The following is a 16,271-nucleotide window of genomic DNA, read 5'->3' as shown; positions in this document are numbered from 1 at the left end:
AAGTGTGCTAGTCCAGTTTTCCTGATAATTATCCTTCTGAATTTTGAGTTCTAATTTTTTTGTTTTTAAATTACAAATAAATAAATAAAACACTAAAAAAATTAAATTACAAATAATATAAGAGCTCTCGTAACATTGTATTGTAAACAATACCTTTCCGGAAACCAACAGTATACACAAAAGTGTTTCTCATGGATCTGCAGATTGGAAGGTGCGGTACAGAACTGTAGGGCTGTGTATGTGCTCTGATGGGCTTATTTATTAATGCTTCCTGCCTGTCTGCCTTCTGGTCCTTTTCAGGATAAACAAAGAAGACTGTGTCTCTAGAGAGAAGACCCTTCCTTTCTGTTTGTTATGTGGTGTCCCCCAGGAATTCCCACTCTCTTGTTAACAGATAAGCATCATAGATTTTAAAAAATGTCCTTTTAAAGACTGCTTTTCTTCCACAATATCAGTCCAATTTATAAGTGACTCAAGAGAAGGCAGATAAGTTAATGTAAGAAAGTTAAGGATAGTCATGTTTCCTTTTTCTGTATATATAATATAATATATAATATATAAATATTATTTATTATTTATATATTTTTATATATAGATAGGATTTATCTATATTCAAGTGACAATGCTACAGTACATTTAACAGACTGAAAGAGAAGCTTGCCTTTTTTTAGAACAATTCTTTTCAAAAGTACTTTAAGAAATATGAGTCTGAGAAGAAATCAAGAATCTACCAAGGTGAAATGTTGATTTCAGCAAATCAGAATGGTTCCCTACCTCTGTCATTAAAGGATACTAATAAGGCATAGTTAAGTCCTATAATTTATTCTTCAAACAATGCTGATAGCATAAGTACCCCAACTAATCATAATTATGCTCTAGTGCTTGAGCTGTAAACAGAAAGGAAATGAAGCATTTAACTATATGCCATTAAATAATAGAATGATCTTGTCCGGGTCTTAGTGTTATTTGCTAGGGATTGAAACCTGGCAGGAATCAAAATAGGAGACACAGTGGGTGGCTAATTTTGTCTCTTAGTTCCTCATAGTGGGATTCTTTCCTGCCCCCAAGAGCCTTACTTGTAGGTATTAATTAATTAGAACTTAATAGGTGATACAATCATTATAAATCTAATTTGTTAGTATAGGTCACTGCTTTCGTATGTTTTTCAGATTTGAAAAACCATCTTTCAATTGGCAACAAAAGCAGTGCCAATTCATAGATAAATGTATAACTTTAATTATGCAAATGAATGACAGATTGAACTGAAATTTCCATGTTGAACCCTATTCTTGTAATTTAGCAATTATTTATTCATTCCCAATTTTTTGCTCTCCCACCAAATTTTACCTTTTTTGCCTTCATATACCTGTTCAACTGGCTTAAAATAATAGTAATCTGCCTTATAAATACTCAGAATAAGAAAAAAAAACCTATGTACAAAAAGAAACAGGTTTGAGAGATAACAGTTAGATATAAATTGCTGTGTGTTACAAAATACATTTTTTTAAAAATTTATTTTGAGAGAGAGAGGGAGAGAGCGAGCACAAGCAAGGAAGGAACAGAGAGAGGGAGAGGGAGAATCCCAAACAGGCTCTGAGCTGTCAACGCAGAGCCCAACACGGAGCTCGATCTCATGAACCATGAGACCATGACCTGAGCTGAAATCAAGAGTCAGATACTCAACTGACTGAGCTACCCAGGTGCCCCTACAGAATACATTTTTACTTTGAAAACTTGGACATTCATTGATATGTTAATTCCATTCAACAAATATTTTCAGATGTGTTCAGCACTGCACTGGGGACTGGGAGTTATGACAATGTGCCTTCAGGGAACATAGAATGTGGTGAGAAACAACTTACATGAAACAAGGTTCCAGAGCCATCCAGAGAGGAGACCCATGACATAGACTGAAGACCTAGAGGGGAAGCATTGGTACCTGAGACAGGCCCTCAAACTATAGGCAGGATTTAGGTGAGGAAGGAGAGGTTTTAAGAAGTTGGGGAATGATGATCAGCATGTAGAACTCGTAATTATGAACCTGGTGTTTGTCCGGGAAAATTGTGATATTAAACACTGGTGGAGGCTTCACATGAAAGAATAGTGAGTGATGAACTGCCTGAGGAAGGCACCACACTTGTGGAGACTGGACTGTAAATGCCAACAGAAAGGCTTCAGAGCTGTTCTGTGGGAGGTGAGCACTGTGGGAAAATCATAAATTTTGAAAGGTAAGATTTAGATGATCCTGTCAGCAGTAAGTAAAATGAATCAAGGGAGTGGTCAGGAAGAACCAAAAGAATATAAGTTGATAAACATTAATCCAACTTTGAGATTTTTGACTAGTGGTTCAAGAGGAGAAAATACAAAAGATCCTACCGAAGAAGAAAGTACTTGGTCATTGCTCAGCCGTAGATAAGGAAAGGCTGCTGCTCAAATTCACATTGAGCTTTGAGTTTTTATTTTTGTTAATGTTCATTTATTTATTTTGAGAGAGAGGGAGAGAACAAGAGAGTATGAGCAGGGGAGGGTCAGAGAGACAGGAGAGAGAATCCCAAGCAGGCTCTATACTCCCAGCACAGAGCCCAATGCAGGGCTTGAACTCAAGAACCATGAGATCATGACCTGAGCTGAAATCAAGAGTCAGACACCTAACCGACTGAGCCACCCATGTGCCCCTGCATGGGGTTTGTAAAACAATATAAAGTCCATTATCAGATGGTGATTAAGTGCTAGTGTGCTGGGAATGGTAAGTTTCTGGAAAAAGGCCTTAACTTAAGGGGTTCTGTGTGGTAAAAGTTGTCAAAGGGAACACTTTGTGCATTTTATTGGGGCCACTTGGGAAAATTCTTGTACTCTGAAACCACAGGCTTTTTCAAAATATGCTCTCTATTTTAACAATTGAGTGGTTAGCAGGTATGGAAGCTTTCTCTTAGAGATGGAATATCTAAGTAGAAGTATAGCTGTCTAGAAATAGTTATCAAGAGTGATGCTTTTCTTTTACTCAAAATATGAAACCTTATGAAATGTGAAAGAACACCACTAAGAGATATAGGTGGAACTCATGTATCTAATTTGGAAATTAGTGGAAAGAATTTGTGAAATTTTATGTAATCAAATGTTTTGCTTAGCCACTGCTTCATTTCAGAGGTATTATAGACCTCTGTACGTGCTTAGCTGAAAAGAAAGGGAATAGAATCCTACAAAAAAGTAGGTTTTAGCTCATGAAAACCAGGTAAACTTCTAAAGGTTATACAATCTAGTTATGTAACTTTAACAGGAAAGGTGCATGACATTAACTGCACTTATGTATTTTGAGTAAGTAAACAAATATATTTTCCTACCTGTGAAACTATATCTTAATGTAAATTGAGAAGTCTAATCTTTTACAGGTTTGCACATGATTGCCTCTGTCTTTGCAAGTGATTGTGGCTGTTCTTTTTTTTTTTTAATCTTTCTTTCTCAAACTCCAATCATTTATGAATCAACCTTTGTATGTGTTAGGTTGAATTTCAGAACTCATTGCCAAAACTGTACCTGGAGACCAGGTTGCTTATTTAAGGCTCTATGTTGTTCTGATCACCCCCAAAACAGACCACCAACCCTCATGTCCACCACCAAACTTCATGCTAGAAGTCTGATCCAACCCACCTACCCCCTTTCAAGGAGATTCATTTTATGCACTGGTTAGGTTCTAAAGTCATGCATAGTCCTACCCTTGAAAAAATCCCTTAAGTCACCCACAAAATACAGCACACATGCTTTGTATATATTGTACCATTTCTCATTAAGTCTGACACAGCCAGATTTTTCTCTAACGTTGTTCATCAATGAACAAGGAAGTGATTAGTTTGCATTTGGGAACATGTTTGATGGGGGTGGGGGGAATGAAGCTTTTGTTTTCCTAAGAGAGTATAGTTGAATTTGTGTTCATTAAATTGTGTACTGATGTGACTCTACTGTATTCCCCTCCCAAACATTCCTTAGATCACCTTTTCATTCATAATTCTTCAACATCTTCAGTGGGTCTTCCTAAAGGCATTCATTCCTTCTTATTACTCTCAAATGGAGGCCACTTATTTTCTCTTTGCCTGTATCCTACATGAGCAATAGTAGGCAGAACTGGCATTCTCATAGCCGCCTTGTACCTCTGCCAGGCCATTATTCTCTGCTCTTTTGCAAGAACTGCTGCTTTGGGGTTTGTGCTGCCTGCCTAGACCATTCATCCTCATGCTGTCATCTGCTGACCTCATTCTGATCACTCCTCCTCATTTAGTGAAGACTTTAATATCTGGCTCATTGTCATCCTCTCGACTCCCAAATTTTGCCATTGTCCTCTTTGACTTTAGCATCCATGTGAATACCATTAAATTCTCTGCCCTTTCAGTTCCCTGACTTCGTCATCTCCAGTGGTGTTTACTCCCTTTCAGCCACCAATTCCCACGCCACATCCAGGACCTAGTCTTCTGGGAAATACTAAGTTCAGTAGCTCACAATCTGACTTACTCTGAACTCCTAATCTTCCAACTGCTTGTCATACTTGGACTTCATCGAGACTTCCAGTCCCTGACTCCTCAACATTTTATCTGAGAGCCATCTTTACCTCTTTTCCACTATAACTTGAACGCTATCTTTTCATTGTTCATATTTTTGTTTGTAGTCTCCTCCTCTCTCCCCAACCCTCTGTAGGCTGGCTTCAAGAGAACCAAAGTACCTTGTTGCTCTTACTACTTAAATGTTTCATTTCTTCCTTTTTCTTTTAATAATTCTACAATTCTGTCCTTTTATTGAGACTACACTCAGCCTCAATTAGTGGGTTTCACTAATAATTTTTTAAAGTTGATTATCATTTTATAAGCTAAATATTTAATGTAGTGTGTTTTTCTTCCTTTTAAGCTTTATTATTAAATTTTACTTTTCCAAAGTAGACTAATGAGATCATTGTGCACTATTTAGATTAATTTACAATATGTTATAATTAATCATGGAAAACACTATATGCATAATTTATTAATGCATTTCTGTGGTACTCATTTTTAAAGCAACCTTAATTCATGTTTTGCAGTTGAAGCTTTATATCAAGCTACATACCCAGAATATCTCCAGTACATTTACCTGGTGGCACCAATATCTCTTATGATGTTAAACCCTATAGGGTTTATCTTCTGTGAAATCCAGAAGTGGAAAGACACTCAAAATGCTTCTCAAAACAAAGTGAAAATTATAGGACTTGGACTTCTGCGTGTTTTACAGAACCCAATAGTATTTATGGTTTTCATTGGCATTGCCTTCAATTTTATTCTTGATCAAAAGGTGCCCGTGTATATGGAAAATTTTCTAGATGGACTTGCAAACTCTTTTTCTGGATCGGCTCTATTTTATCTTGGTCTTACAATGGTGGGAAAAATAAAGAAACTGAAGAAGTCAGCATTTATTGTACTAATTCTTCTCATCACAGCTAAACTGTAAGTTTCACTTACTTAATGTGGGGATTGTCCTTTGTGAAAGCCCTATTTAGCCAACTCAGTAGATGTGTCTATGACTATTTTCTCCTTTAAATAACCTGATAGTAATAATCCCTCCTAACTAAGTAGTTGTGATTTAAAGGAAAATGTGATGTTGGCATATTGTGGAAAGTTATTTCCTTATTCTTTGTAGATTATTCTTTCCATTTTCCTGACAGAAGATGAAGACTATTGGTTTCTCTTTAACTTTTATATAACTTAACTTAATATCTACTAATGTCCCAGTTGATCATATTTTTAAAGGAATTTTACAGGATTTCTGAGTTTTCTAAATCTTTTAAAACCCTATTACCCGTGACAAAAACAGTAATTTTGAACATAAGCTTTTGTTCATGAATTTGGGGGAAATATTCTATAATTCTGTGGGTAGTTGAACTTTCTAAATAGAGCTAAGTCAGTACAAATGATTATTATCAACCATCTGATCCTGGCCTATCAAATTAAGTTTTTTTAATCAGTTTCTTAGTCAATAGTTCTTCAGCTTACTTAGCTCATTAGCCATGGAGTTATACTTCTTTGTGGTGTGGGTGACATAATTTTACTGTGACACTACCCCGAGACATTTGGAGCGTACTGAACTATTGAAATCAACTCTTGTATAGTGAAATTCACAAGAGCAGTGCAATGTGAAATAGCATCTATATTTTCAAAATAATTAAAATGAATATAACTTTTGAAAATTATTTTTGGTGTGGTATTATGCTTCTTGGAAATAATGAATTAATTAGTATTGCCACAGTAATAAATATGGTTCTAATGATAATAGTGTTGTCAACTTAGAGTTTAAATATTCTAATTTTTAAAAATGACCATGTGTAGCCTGCTTGGGATGCACTCTCTCTCTCTCTCTCTCTCAAAATAAATAAGCTTAAAAAAAGATTTTTTAAACCCCAAATCATAATAAAGACCAGGGCTTTTTTCCAATAAGAAGTTTAGTAATTTTCTTGAAAAAAAGTATACTCAGAGTATAGATCCTTTTTTTTTCTTTTAACATTTCAACTTATTAGTAAAGAAAACAAGAAACAGCAGCTACAGTTACAACTTTTACACATTTTTTGTAAGAAAATTATTTGTAGAACAAAAACTGAGTTTTCTCCTCCTAATCCCTGATGTTGAAAGTATTTTTATTTTTTTATTAAAACTTTTTAATGTTTTTATTTTATTTTTGAGACCGAGAGAGACAGAGCATGAGTTAGGGAGGGGCAGAGAGAGAGGGAGACACAGAATCTGAAACAGGCTCCAGGCTCTGGGCTCAAACTCATGAATGGGGAACAGTAAGATCATTACCTGAGCAGAAGTCAGATGCTTAACGACTGAGCCACCCAGGTGCCCTGAAAGTACTTTTAGAATGTTGTTACACTTAGGGGCATCTGGGTGGCTCAGTTGATTAAGTGTCCAAATCGTTGGGTTTTTTTTTTTTTAATGTTTATTCATTTATTTTGAGAGAGAGAGCATGTGTGAGTAAGCAGAGGAGGGACAGAAAGACAGAGAGAGAATTCCAAGCGGACTCTGAGCTGTCAGCACTGAGCTTGACTCAGGGCCCAATCCAGTGAACTGCGAGATCATGACCAGAGCCAAAATCAAGAGTAGGACACTTAACCAGCTCAGCCACCCAGCCTCCCCAAACATCTGACTCTTGATTTCAGCTCAGGTTATGATTTCACAGTTGGTGGTTAGATGAATGGAGCCCCACATTCAGTCACTGTGCTGACAGCATGGAGCTTATTTAAGATTCTCTCTCAGGGCACCTGGGTGGCTCAGTTGGTTGGGCATCTGACTCTTGATTTCAGCTTAGGTCATGATCTCATAGTTCTCAAGTTCGAGCCCTGTGTCTGGCTCTGCACTGATAGCACTGAACCTGCTTGGGATCCTCTCTCTTCCTCTCTCTGTGCCTGCTCCTCCCCCATGTGCACATGCACTCTCTCTCTCTCAAAAATAAATGTAAAAACTTAAAAAAAAAAAAAAGAAGAAGACTCTCTTTGGCCCTCTGCCCCCTCCATGGCTTGTGCAATCTCTCTCTCTCTTTCTCTCTTAAAAAAATAAATAGGACTCCTGGGTGGCTCAGTCATTTAAGTGTCCAACTTTGGCTCTGGACCATGATCTCATGGCTAGTGAGTTAAAGCTCCACATTGGGGCTCTGTACTAACAGCATAGAGCCTGCTTGGGATTCTCTCTCTCTCTCTCTCTTTCTCTCTCTGCCCATCACCCCCTTGTGCTCTCTCGCTCACTCTCTTTCAAAATTAATAAATAAGCTTTTAAAAAAAGAATATTATTACACTTAAATGGCTCCAAGTTGAATTCTTGATTATTTCAAAATGTTCACAAGTAGGCATGCAGAGAATATGTGCATGCAAATAGATGCACCTTCGGGGCAGAAGAATATCCTAATGCCAAGTTCACTAGAACAGTCTCCCCATTGGGGACCAGCATGCTTTGATATCAAGTGAATGACCCATTTTTTGTTTTTTTCAGCCTGGTGCTGCCACTTCTGTGCAGAGAAATGGTGGAACTCTTGGACAAGGGTGACAGTGTAGTGAACCATACAAGTTTATCAAATTATGCATTTTTGTATGGTGTCTTTCCTGTAGCGCCAGGCGTGGCTATCTTTGCAACACAGTTCAACATGGAAGTCGAGATTGTATGTATACACTACTCTCTAGGTGTGCTTGTCCGGTTAGGAGAAAAATGAATTTTTAAAATGCAGAAATCAGCATTCTTTTATAAGAATTTGATACGTGTAAGCTACTTCACTGTAAATAAGGAGGCATCGTGTAATATTATGTAATAATCGTTATTTAATCCAGGGTCTTCTCAGCTGTATTTTTTTATTAGTCTTTTTAAATTTCAAATATCTCATTGTTGTACTTATCCTGAAGCCTAAAGATTATTTACAGAATGGTAACTTTTGAAATTTGGGGTAAAAAAAAAAAAAGCTTCATTCATTGATAATTCAACCAGCAGATGTAAAACAGCACATAATCAATCTCAGTAAATAGCTAAAATTAATTAATATCATATTATTAACCTTGTCTAAGCATATTGTACATGTTACTTATAGTATTACACTAAATGTTTTTGAAATACAGCAAAGTAACCAAATTATTTAACAAAGGCTACTTGCATTATTTAATCTGCATGGTAGTTTTTTTTTTCTATTTTATTGCCCTGTATTTTATGAAATAGTGTGGAAGGAAACTGGTATCAGTTTAATTAGATCATTAATATGGTTTACTTTCTAGAACCTAGAAGATTACCATCAGCATGGGATGTCTAGTGTTGGTTATGTACAAATATTAATTGAGCACAGGCTGGAAGAGACAAAGGAACTTAACTGTGTTTTCTTTTAAGGACCCTCAGAAAGAGGAATTCAGTATTAGAGAATATGCTTTTTACTGACTTTTGCTTGTATTTTAGAATGCCTTAGTGTGGTGTGGCTATTTAAAGTTTAGAGTAATTGTTTATTGAGACTGTGACCCTTTCCTCAATTTGATTTCATTTTTTGCAGATAACCTCAGGGATGGTCATAAGCACATTTGTGTCTGCACCAATCATGTATGTTTCTGCCTGGTTACTAACCTTTCCCACTATGGACCCTAAGCCATTGGCATATGCCATCCAGAATGTTAGTTTTGATATAAGTATTATCAGCCTTGTCTCCTTGGTAAGTATGTCTTAGTGTAAAAATGAATGAAAACCACAGAATGAGTTTGAGAATAGCTTGGTAACAGAAAGTTAGGGATTTAAAAATGTATTTTAAAAAATCTCTTAAGCAATAGAAAAAGCTAAGCCTACCCTTAAAATGTACATATCAGCCTTCTGAGTTGCGTCTTTCGTTTTGAGAATTAGAGGCACACAGAAGACAAGGCATGAGATTTAGTCAGACCTGGATTTGGATTATGCCCTATCAAAAACTAGCTGTGTGTCTCTAAACTTCAGTTTTCTCAACTGTGAGCTAGAGATACTAATTTTACCTATTTCCATGGGTTCTTTTAAGGATTGCATGAGACAATATATGTGAAAAGCCTCTACAAATGGCAAATCACGATATAAATACTAGCTATTGTAGAATCAGGGTTGGAAGGGATCATCTATCCATCCATATATTGTTAATGAAGTTTCATGGATAAATCTACTTCAAATTAAATACTTAAACATTTGACAACTAGAGTATTCTGTAGTTCATGTTGCCTATGGAATTCAAGCAGCATTCTGGTTGAAAAAAAAAAAACAACTTTTACTGTTAAGGAAAAGGAGGTAGGAATGAACATGTGTACTGACAACAAATAAATGTGTGATTGATGTAATTTTTAGGAAACTTCAGTTCTGTTACATCTTGTTAAAATCTGTGCCCTTTGATAAGAGGACTGGGGCGGAGATGATATAAATGTTGATTGAATTGAGGGGAGAAGAAAGAAGGAAATTAAGCAGCATACTTAGCTGGCCACTTTAGAGGGAGAATAGAAATCCAGTCCTTTTAAATATGAGGAATGCAAGACAGTTCATCTTAAGGTGGGACATGGGTGTTGTTTCAAGTAAGACTACTGGAATTTAGATATTTCATGAGCCAATATGGTGGAATCAAAAGAGGAAAGCTTAGAATAATGCATTGTAACTGCATTCCACGAAAGATCTTTTCCTGAGTAGTTGGCTATGAGCCTGTGTCCTACCCCAGCCACCAAAACTAGGTGAAATTAGGACATGGCCCTGGTCAAGGCATTAGTTCCTAAAGACCCTGTCATTTTTGAACAGTTAATTATGATAAGAGAGCTCCATGCTTTTTTTCCCCAAAGTATAAATGACATGTAATTACAAGTTTCAGGAGTACATCATAGCAATTTGATATTTTTAAACATTATGAAATGATCACCATGATTAAGTCTAGTTACCATTTGTCACTATTCAAAGTTATTATGTTATTGACTATGTTTCCTATGCTGCACATTAAATCTCCAGGACATATTTATTTTATAACTGGAAAATTGTACTTTTCAGTCCCCCTGACTTGTGTCACCTGCCATTCAACTCCTCCCCCTTCTGATGGCCAACAGTTTCCTGTATCTATGAGTCTGTTTCTGTTTTGTTTTGTTTGTTCATTTGCTTTGTTTTGGGGATTCCACATAGAAGTGAAATCATACACTATTTATGTTTCTCTGACTTATTTTGCTTAGCATAATCCACTCTAGGTCCATCTATGTTGTTATATCTCCATGCTGTTTATATAGCATGGGGATATAGTAATTTACCTTAATATTCTTTTGGGAACTAGGCAGATTAAAGAAAGTAAGATTTTGGAATTTCCTTCTGAACAAAGATAAAGAGAATCCTTTAAAGAAGCTAATAAGGGGCATCTGGGTGGCTCAGTCAGTTAAGCGTCCAACTCTTGATTTTGGCTCAGGTCATGATCTTATGGTGGTGAGCTTGAACGCCGCATGAGGCTCTGCACTAGGTATGGAGACTGCTTAAGATTCACTCTCCGCCCATCCCTTTCCCCTCCCCTGTTTATGCACATGAGTGTACAGTCTCTCAGAAAAAAGCTAATCAATGAGTTATTGATAAGGAGTTATAAAGGTTTAAAAAACCTGAATAACTTTTGAACATTTTGTCTTTAAGATCTGGTCTCTGGCTATTCTTCTTTTGAGTAAGAAATATAAACAGCTCCCTCATATGCTTACAACTAATTTACTCATCGCTCAGGTTAGTAAACCTATAGATATTTGGAATTATGCTTTTTTCATCGATTATTCTACTGTAGAGGACAAAATTATGTTGCTGGGTTTTTCCAGTTATAAAATTGAAAGTATTTTTTACCAAATGCAGTCAGTTACAACTTGATTATAATTAATTCATGCCTAATTTATTATATACCACAATAGGTCTTGAACTGTATACACTGAGGCTAATAATGGCAGGCAATGATAGTTTTGCATTTTTAATAGAAATAATTGAATCATTAAAGATTGAATTCAATCACAATCTCATTCTTCTAGTCAAATTTTTGCATGTCTCAAATTATAATGGAAAAAAGTTTAGCGTTTTTTATGTAAGTCATTATTAATTATAAGGTTAGTATTTAGAATGTTGTCTCTTTCAATTGAATATGTATATTGTTAAAGGCTGTATAACAAGGGGTTTTATCATAAAACTTGAAGCTTTAATATAGCTAGCATGATAACTATTCAGCAGTCCTTTAAAATGTATAATTAGATTTGCTGTGAATAAAAACTTTTGGATGACTTATATGAATATGACTGACTTTGTTCTTAATTTTTTTCTTCAGTCTATTGTCTGTGCTGGAATGATGATATGGAATTTTGTTAAAGAAAAAAATTTTGTGGGACAAATTCTGGTGTTTGTTCTATTGTACAGCTCCCTCTATAGCACCTATCTGTGGACAGGTAAGTTGGATCATGAATGAAAATTTAAGTTTTCCGTCATTAGAAGGTCTCAGCTGAGATCTGATCTATTGGAAGTCTAGCAGAATTGGATTAAGGCATTCTAGCAGGCCGCTACTGTCACTAGCACAGGCAGTCAGCAACGCAGAGCTCCGTTTCCTGATGTATTGTATTCCTGACTGGCTTCAGGGGGTTTCCAGTCACGTGGTCTTTTTCTTCAGGATCTTTGGCTCTTGGCCACAGTCAGCACAGCTCCCCTTGGGAAACACCAAGAGATCAGGTACTGGAGGCAAGTGAAGACAGGAGGGAGGGAATGGCAGAGAAGTAGGAGGCATGTGAGGTATGTCCCAGAGATCACTATTAGAGTCCAACTGAACCAAGTGAAAAATTCTGGCTCTGCCTTCAGCAAATGACTTAAATTTTACAATCTCCGTTTTCTCATCTGTGAGACTAGGTTATCACACCTCCAAGAGTTACTCTGAGAATTAAATGAGTTATGGGTATTTGTGCCTGGTACATATTAGGCAGTCAACAACTGGAACTATATTATTAAATAGAGGGAAAAGTGGCTATATGAGAACAAGGAAAGTAAGGAATATAAGGGGATGGAAATACAAGAGTTCCCAGTAAGAAAGACTATTTCTCATTTCAACTAGCTCCAAAAAAGATATTGAAATATTTTAGCATATTGTCATTTTGACGAATATAATATTTATTTGGATGCATACATTCTGGTATATTTGTGAAACATTCTGTCTGGCTGTATTGTATTCATACCAAAGACGTGAACCTAGAAAATGGCACATAAGAGGACAATGGCAGGTTGGTAGGGCTGGTTATGGCCACTGTTAGGAGGCAGGTGTCAGGAAGTGGCTTCGAGGGACAGACCTTTGATTCCATGCCTTCAAGATCAAAAGCAGGGCCCTTCCAAGTCAGTAGCCTTTTGAAGTGAAGCAACAATGTGATGAGGAATTACAGAATAAAAAATTCAGTGCTAACAGGAGAAGGTATGTGATTTTTGAAGGCAGTCTATCTGTAACCAAACCAAGGTGAGTTCGCTCCTTGGTGAGTCACAGAGAGAAACTACACCAAATGAGTAGTCACACAAAGGAAATTTTATTTGCAACAAATAAGGAGATCATAACTTCCAAAGCTGTGACTCCCTGCAAGCGTGAGTGGGCTCCTTTTATTTAGGGCTAGGATGAATATTTAGGTAGGAAAGCCTTGTCACTGTATGTAGAGGCAGGCACATGGTCACACATGAACCTTCAGGAGACATGGCTGTACATATGTTGTGTGTTATGTAAATGAGGCTGTGCTCCTTCTTGGGTGGAGAGTTTAGTGTTATGATGAGGTGAAGGTAATTGTTGATTATCCCAGAGATCACTCCATGGTCTGTCTGTGCAGGTGCGAGTCAGGGGTTTCACTCAAACTTGTCTGGGTGGTGTGGGTCACGAGAGCCCTTCCTCCGAGCAGTCATTATGGCTTGAGCGGTAGTTTCAGTTTGCATCATGGGATGTTATGCCTGTGGGATCCTTTGCCTGAGTTGAGAGATAAGTTGGAAAGAAGAGTTTAAGGAAAAATGTGAGACAAAGGTGGGTAAGTACAAGCACGTGAGCAGTCAGGTCAAGTCTTGGGATCCAGCTGATGACATCTTGCATAGCGTCAGAGTTTTCATGAGTTGTCAAACAGAAGAGCCTAAAGATTTCTATTTCCAAATACAGACGAACCAACTTGATCTCTAATACTTAGGTTTATTAACACTAAATTTATCATGTGAATAGGAGAGCAGCAAATAGATCAATATATCAAAAATATCCAAGTGTCCTTGAAATCCTATTTAAGCATGCATGCCAGAATCTATCGAGAGACCTTGTTCTGAATTCTGGATCCCAATGAAGGTGCCCTTTAACCTTGATATTATTATGCTATAGCAGAATTTTAAACCTAAAGTGTTATTTTAAATCATTTTTTCAACATTTCCAATTTCATTCATTTGCATACCGTCTTCACAATTTTTTTAAGTTTATTTTTTTGAGAGAGAGAGAGAGAGCAAGCAGGAAAGGGGCAGAGAGAGAGGGAGACAGAATCTCAAGCAAGCTCCACGCTGTCAGTGCACAGCCCGATGTGAAGCTTGAACTCACAAACCACGAGATCATGACTTGAGCCAAACTCAAGAGTCAGATGTTTAACCAACTAAGGCACCCAGGCACCTCTGTCTTCACAATTTTTGCCATATCTGCATGACACCTGTCCTTTTTTTTATTTGTCCCTAAAAATTTACTCACTTTTTTTACTTTAATAAATTGAGCATTATATTAATAAAATCCCAGATTTGGGAGCACCTGGGTGGCTCAGTCGGTTAAAGGTCTGACTTTGCTTCAGGTCATGATCTCGCAGTTGGTGAGTTCAAGCCCCACATCAGGCCCTGTGCTGACAGCTCGGAGGCTGCTTGGGAATCTCCCTCTCTCTGCCTCTCCCCTGCTCACACTCTGTTTCTCTCTCATAAATAAACATTTAAAAAATTAAAAGTAAAATAAAATGAAATCCCAGGTTTTGTGTGCTAGTTTTTCAAGTACATGTTAAAATAAGCAGGGAGCGCCTTCGTGACTCAGCGGGTTGAACGTGAGACTTCGACCCACGTCATGATCTCACAGTTCATGAGTTGGAGCCTTGCGTAGGGCTCTTTGCTGACAGCTCCGAGCCTGGGGCCTACATCAGATTGTGCCTCACTGTTTCTCTGCCCCTCCCCCATTCATACTCTGTCTCTGTCTCTCTCTCTCAAATATAATAAACATTTAAAAAATTAAAAATAAATAAACACAAAACTAGTCAAAAAATTTCACCTTTGTACAGTTTGGAAACACTAGTTTAGTTGAAGTCCTTTATTTTTCAAATGAGTTAAATAAGGCTCCAAGAGATTAACTGATTCAGCAGCAACTCTCACAGTTTCTGCCAGAAACCCAAGAGAGATCCAGGGCTGGGCCTGTTTGTATATTAGTCTTTTCATAAGGCAGGAATGATGACCTTTAAAACTTTAAAGAGTACCCTCACGACCATGATACAGTTGGCATACTGTTGTGTACCTTGTTTCCCAGGCACTTTGAAAACCTGGAACTATAGAGTATACAAATGTACTTAGGAAGGAGCAGTGGTATTAAAGTAGCTCTTGAACTTGAGTAAGGTGTGGGTTCTCTATACAGGAAAATAATTCTCAAGAGCCTCAGTGTTGATTTGTAGTATTGTAACATAGTGTTACTTAATCTGTACCATCTCGGATCTGAGTCTGAATTCCTTATATACAGCCAATATACAACTTTAAAACCAAAGCAAATTCACAGATGAGAGTCTCACTTACAAATTCTAATTAGCAACATTCATTGACATGACAAAGGATCTTGTTTTGCTAATCTGAAACACAGCTTGAAATGTAAAAAATGGAACTCATTTCTCTGGTAAGAGGTTTTATTTTTTTCAGTGTGGCTTGCCTTTACTTTCATGTTTGGATTTATGACCAGGTTTCATCTCACTGCTTTTCTCTCTCAAATTACAAACAAACAAACAAACAAAACAGATACAAAAGAAAACCCCAAAAACTACCACAAAAAACTTCCCTTGGACCATGTGTTGTGATATCATTTGGCCTTCACTTGGCTCAAACTTAACGTAAAACCAAATGTAAGCTCTGAAATCATGAGACTGTACTTTGGTTGTAAGATGGACATCTAGATGGTTATCGATGAAAATATACCAATAGACTTAAAGTTTCTCATAGAAACTTCTAGACCCCACAAAATATGTCTTAAGAACCCTAGCAGTCCATGGGTCTGAAGTTTAGAAACTGATAGAGTTAGACTTAACCTTGGATCAGAAGGCTGGGTTTGTAGTCCTGCTGTGCCCTCTGCTGGCTGTGTGGCGTGGGCAAACTCTTGCTTCCGTAGCTATAGATGGAAGTGGTCCTTTCCAACTCTGAAGTTCTAAGATTCTATAACCATGTAGGGTTGATTAAATTTTACTTGTATAAATAATTGGGTTGATGGTAAAAGGTACACATAAGAGTTTTAAAACGTTTGTTTTTGTATTAAGTTCACATTATATTTGTATCAAGGCCTGTCATTTAGACTTGGGTCATTTTCCAAAACCTGAACCTGTATGAGAATCGCCTATATTTTCTTAGCATCAACTGAGTGGGGGTGCTTTTTTTTTTAAGACTTGTTCTGTATCCATTTACATTTTTTTAAACAAATATACTTAGATTCCAAGCACATCAGTCAAAAGAATAAAATGATTTGGGCTTTTGAAAAAAATCCTCATGTACAAAACAAGAAGATCTGAGCAAAAAAAAAAAAAAAAAAGC

The 16,271-nt window shown here is 36.9% G+C and overlaps 1 protein-coding gene across 2 annotated transcripts in view; it reads left to right on the top strand.

The window, feature by feature from the left end:
• The window catches only part of GPR155 (G protein-coupled receptor 155), a 46,810-nt gene that overhangs the window by 8,390 nt on the left and 22,149 nt on the right, over positions 1-16,271 (top strand). The window contains exons 3-7 of one of the 2 annotated variants that reach the window (XM_077751201.1): positions 5,063-5,462; positions 7,995-8,160; positions 9,028-9,183; positions 11,133-11,216; positions 11,800-11,917. In XM_077751201.1, the coding sequence (XP_077607327.1) occupies positions 5,063-5,462; positions 7,995-8,160; positions 9,028-9,183; positions 11,133-11,216; positions 11,800-11,917 (924 nt within the window). The remainder of the gene's footprint in view (positions 1-5,062; positions 5,463-7,994; positions 8,161-9,027; positions 9,184-11,132; positions 11,217-11,799; positions 11,918-16,271) is intronic. The other variant, XM_077751202.1, reaches the window with a different exon arrangement.

This window comes from Crocuta crocuta, unplaced genomic scaffold, assembly GCF_008692635.1.
Source record: "Crocuta crocuta isolate KB4526 unplaced genomic scaffold, BGI_CrCroc_1.0 scaffold219, whole genome shotgun sequence".
Classification (NCBI taxonomy): domain Eukaryota; kingdom Metazoa; phylum Chordata; class Mammalia; order Carnivora; family Hyaenidae; genus Crocuta; species Crocuta crocuta.
Note: the sequence above shows the minus strand (reverse complement) of the source record. Positions and strands in the feature narration are given on the sequence as shown.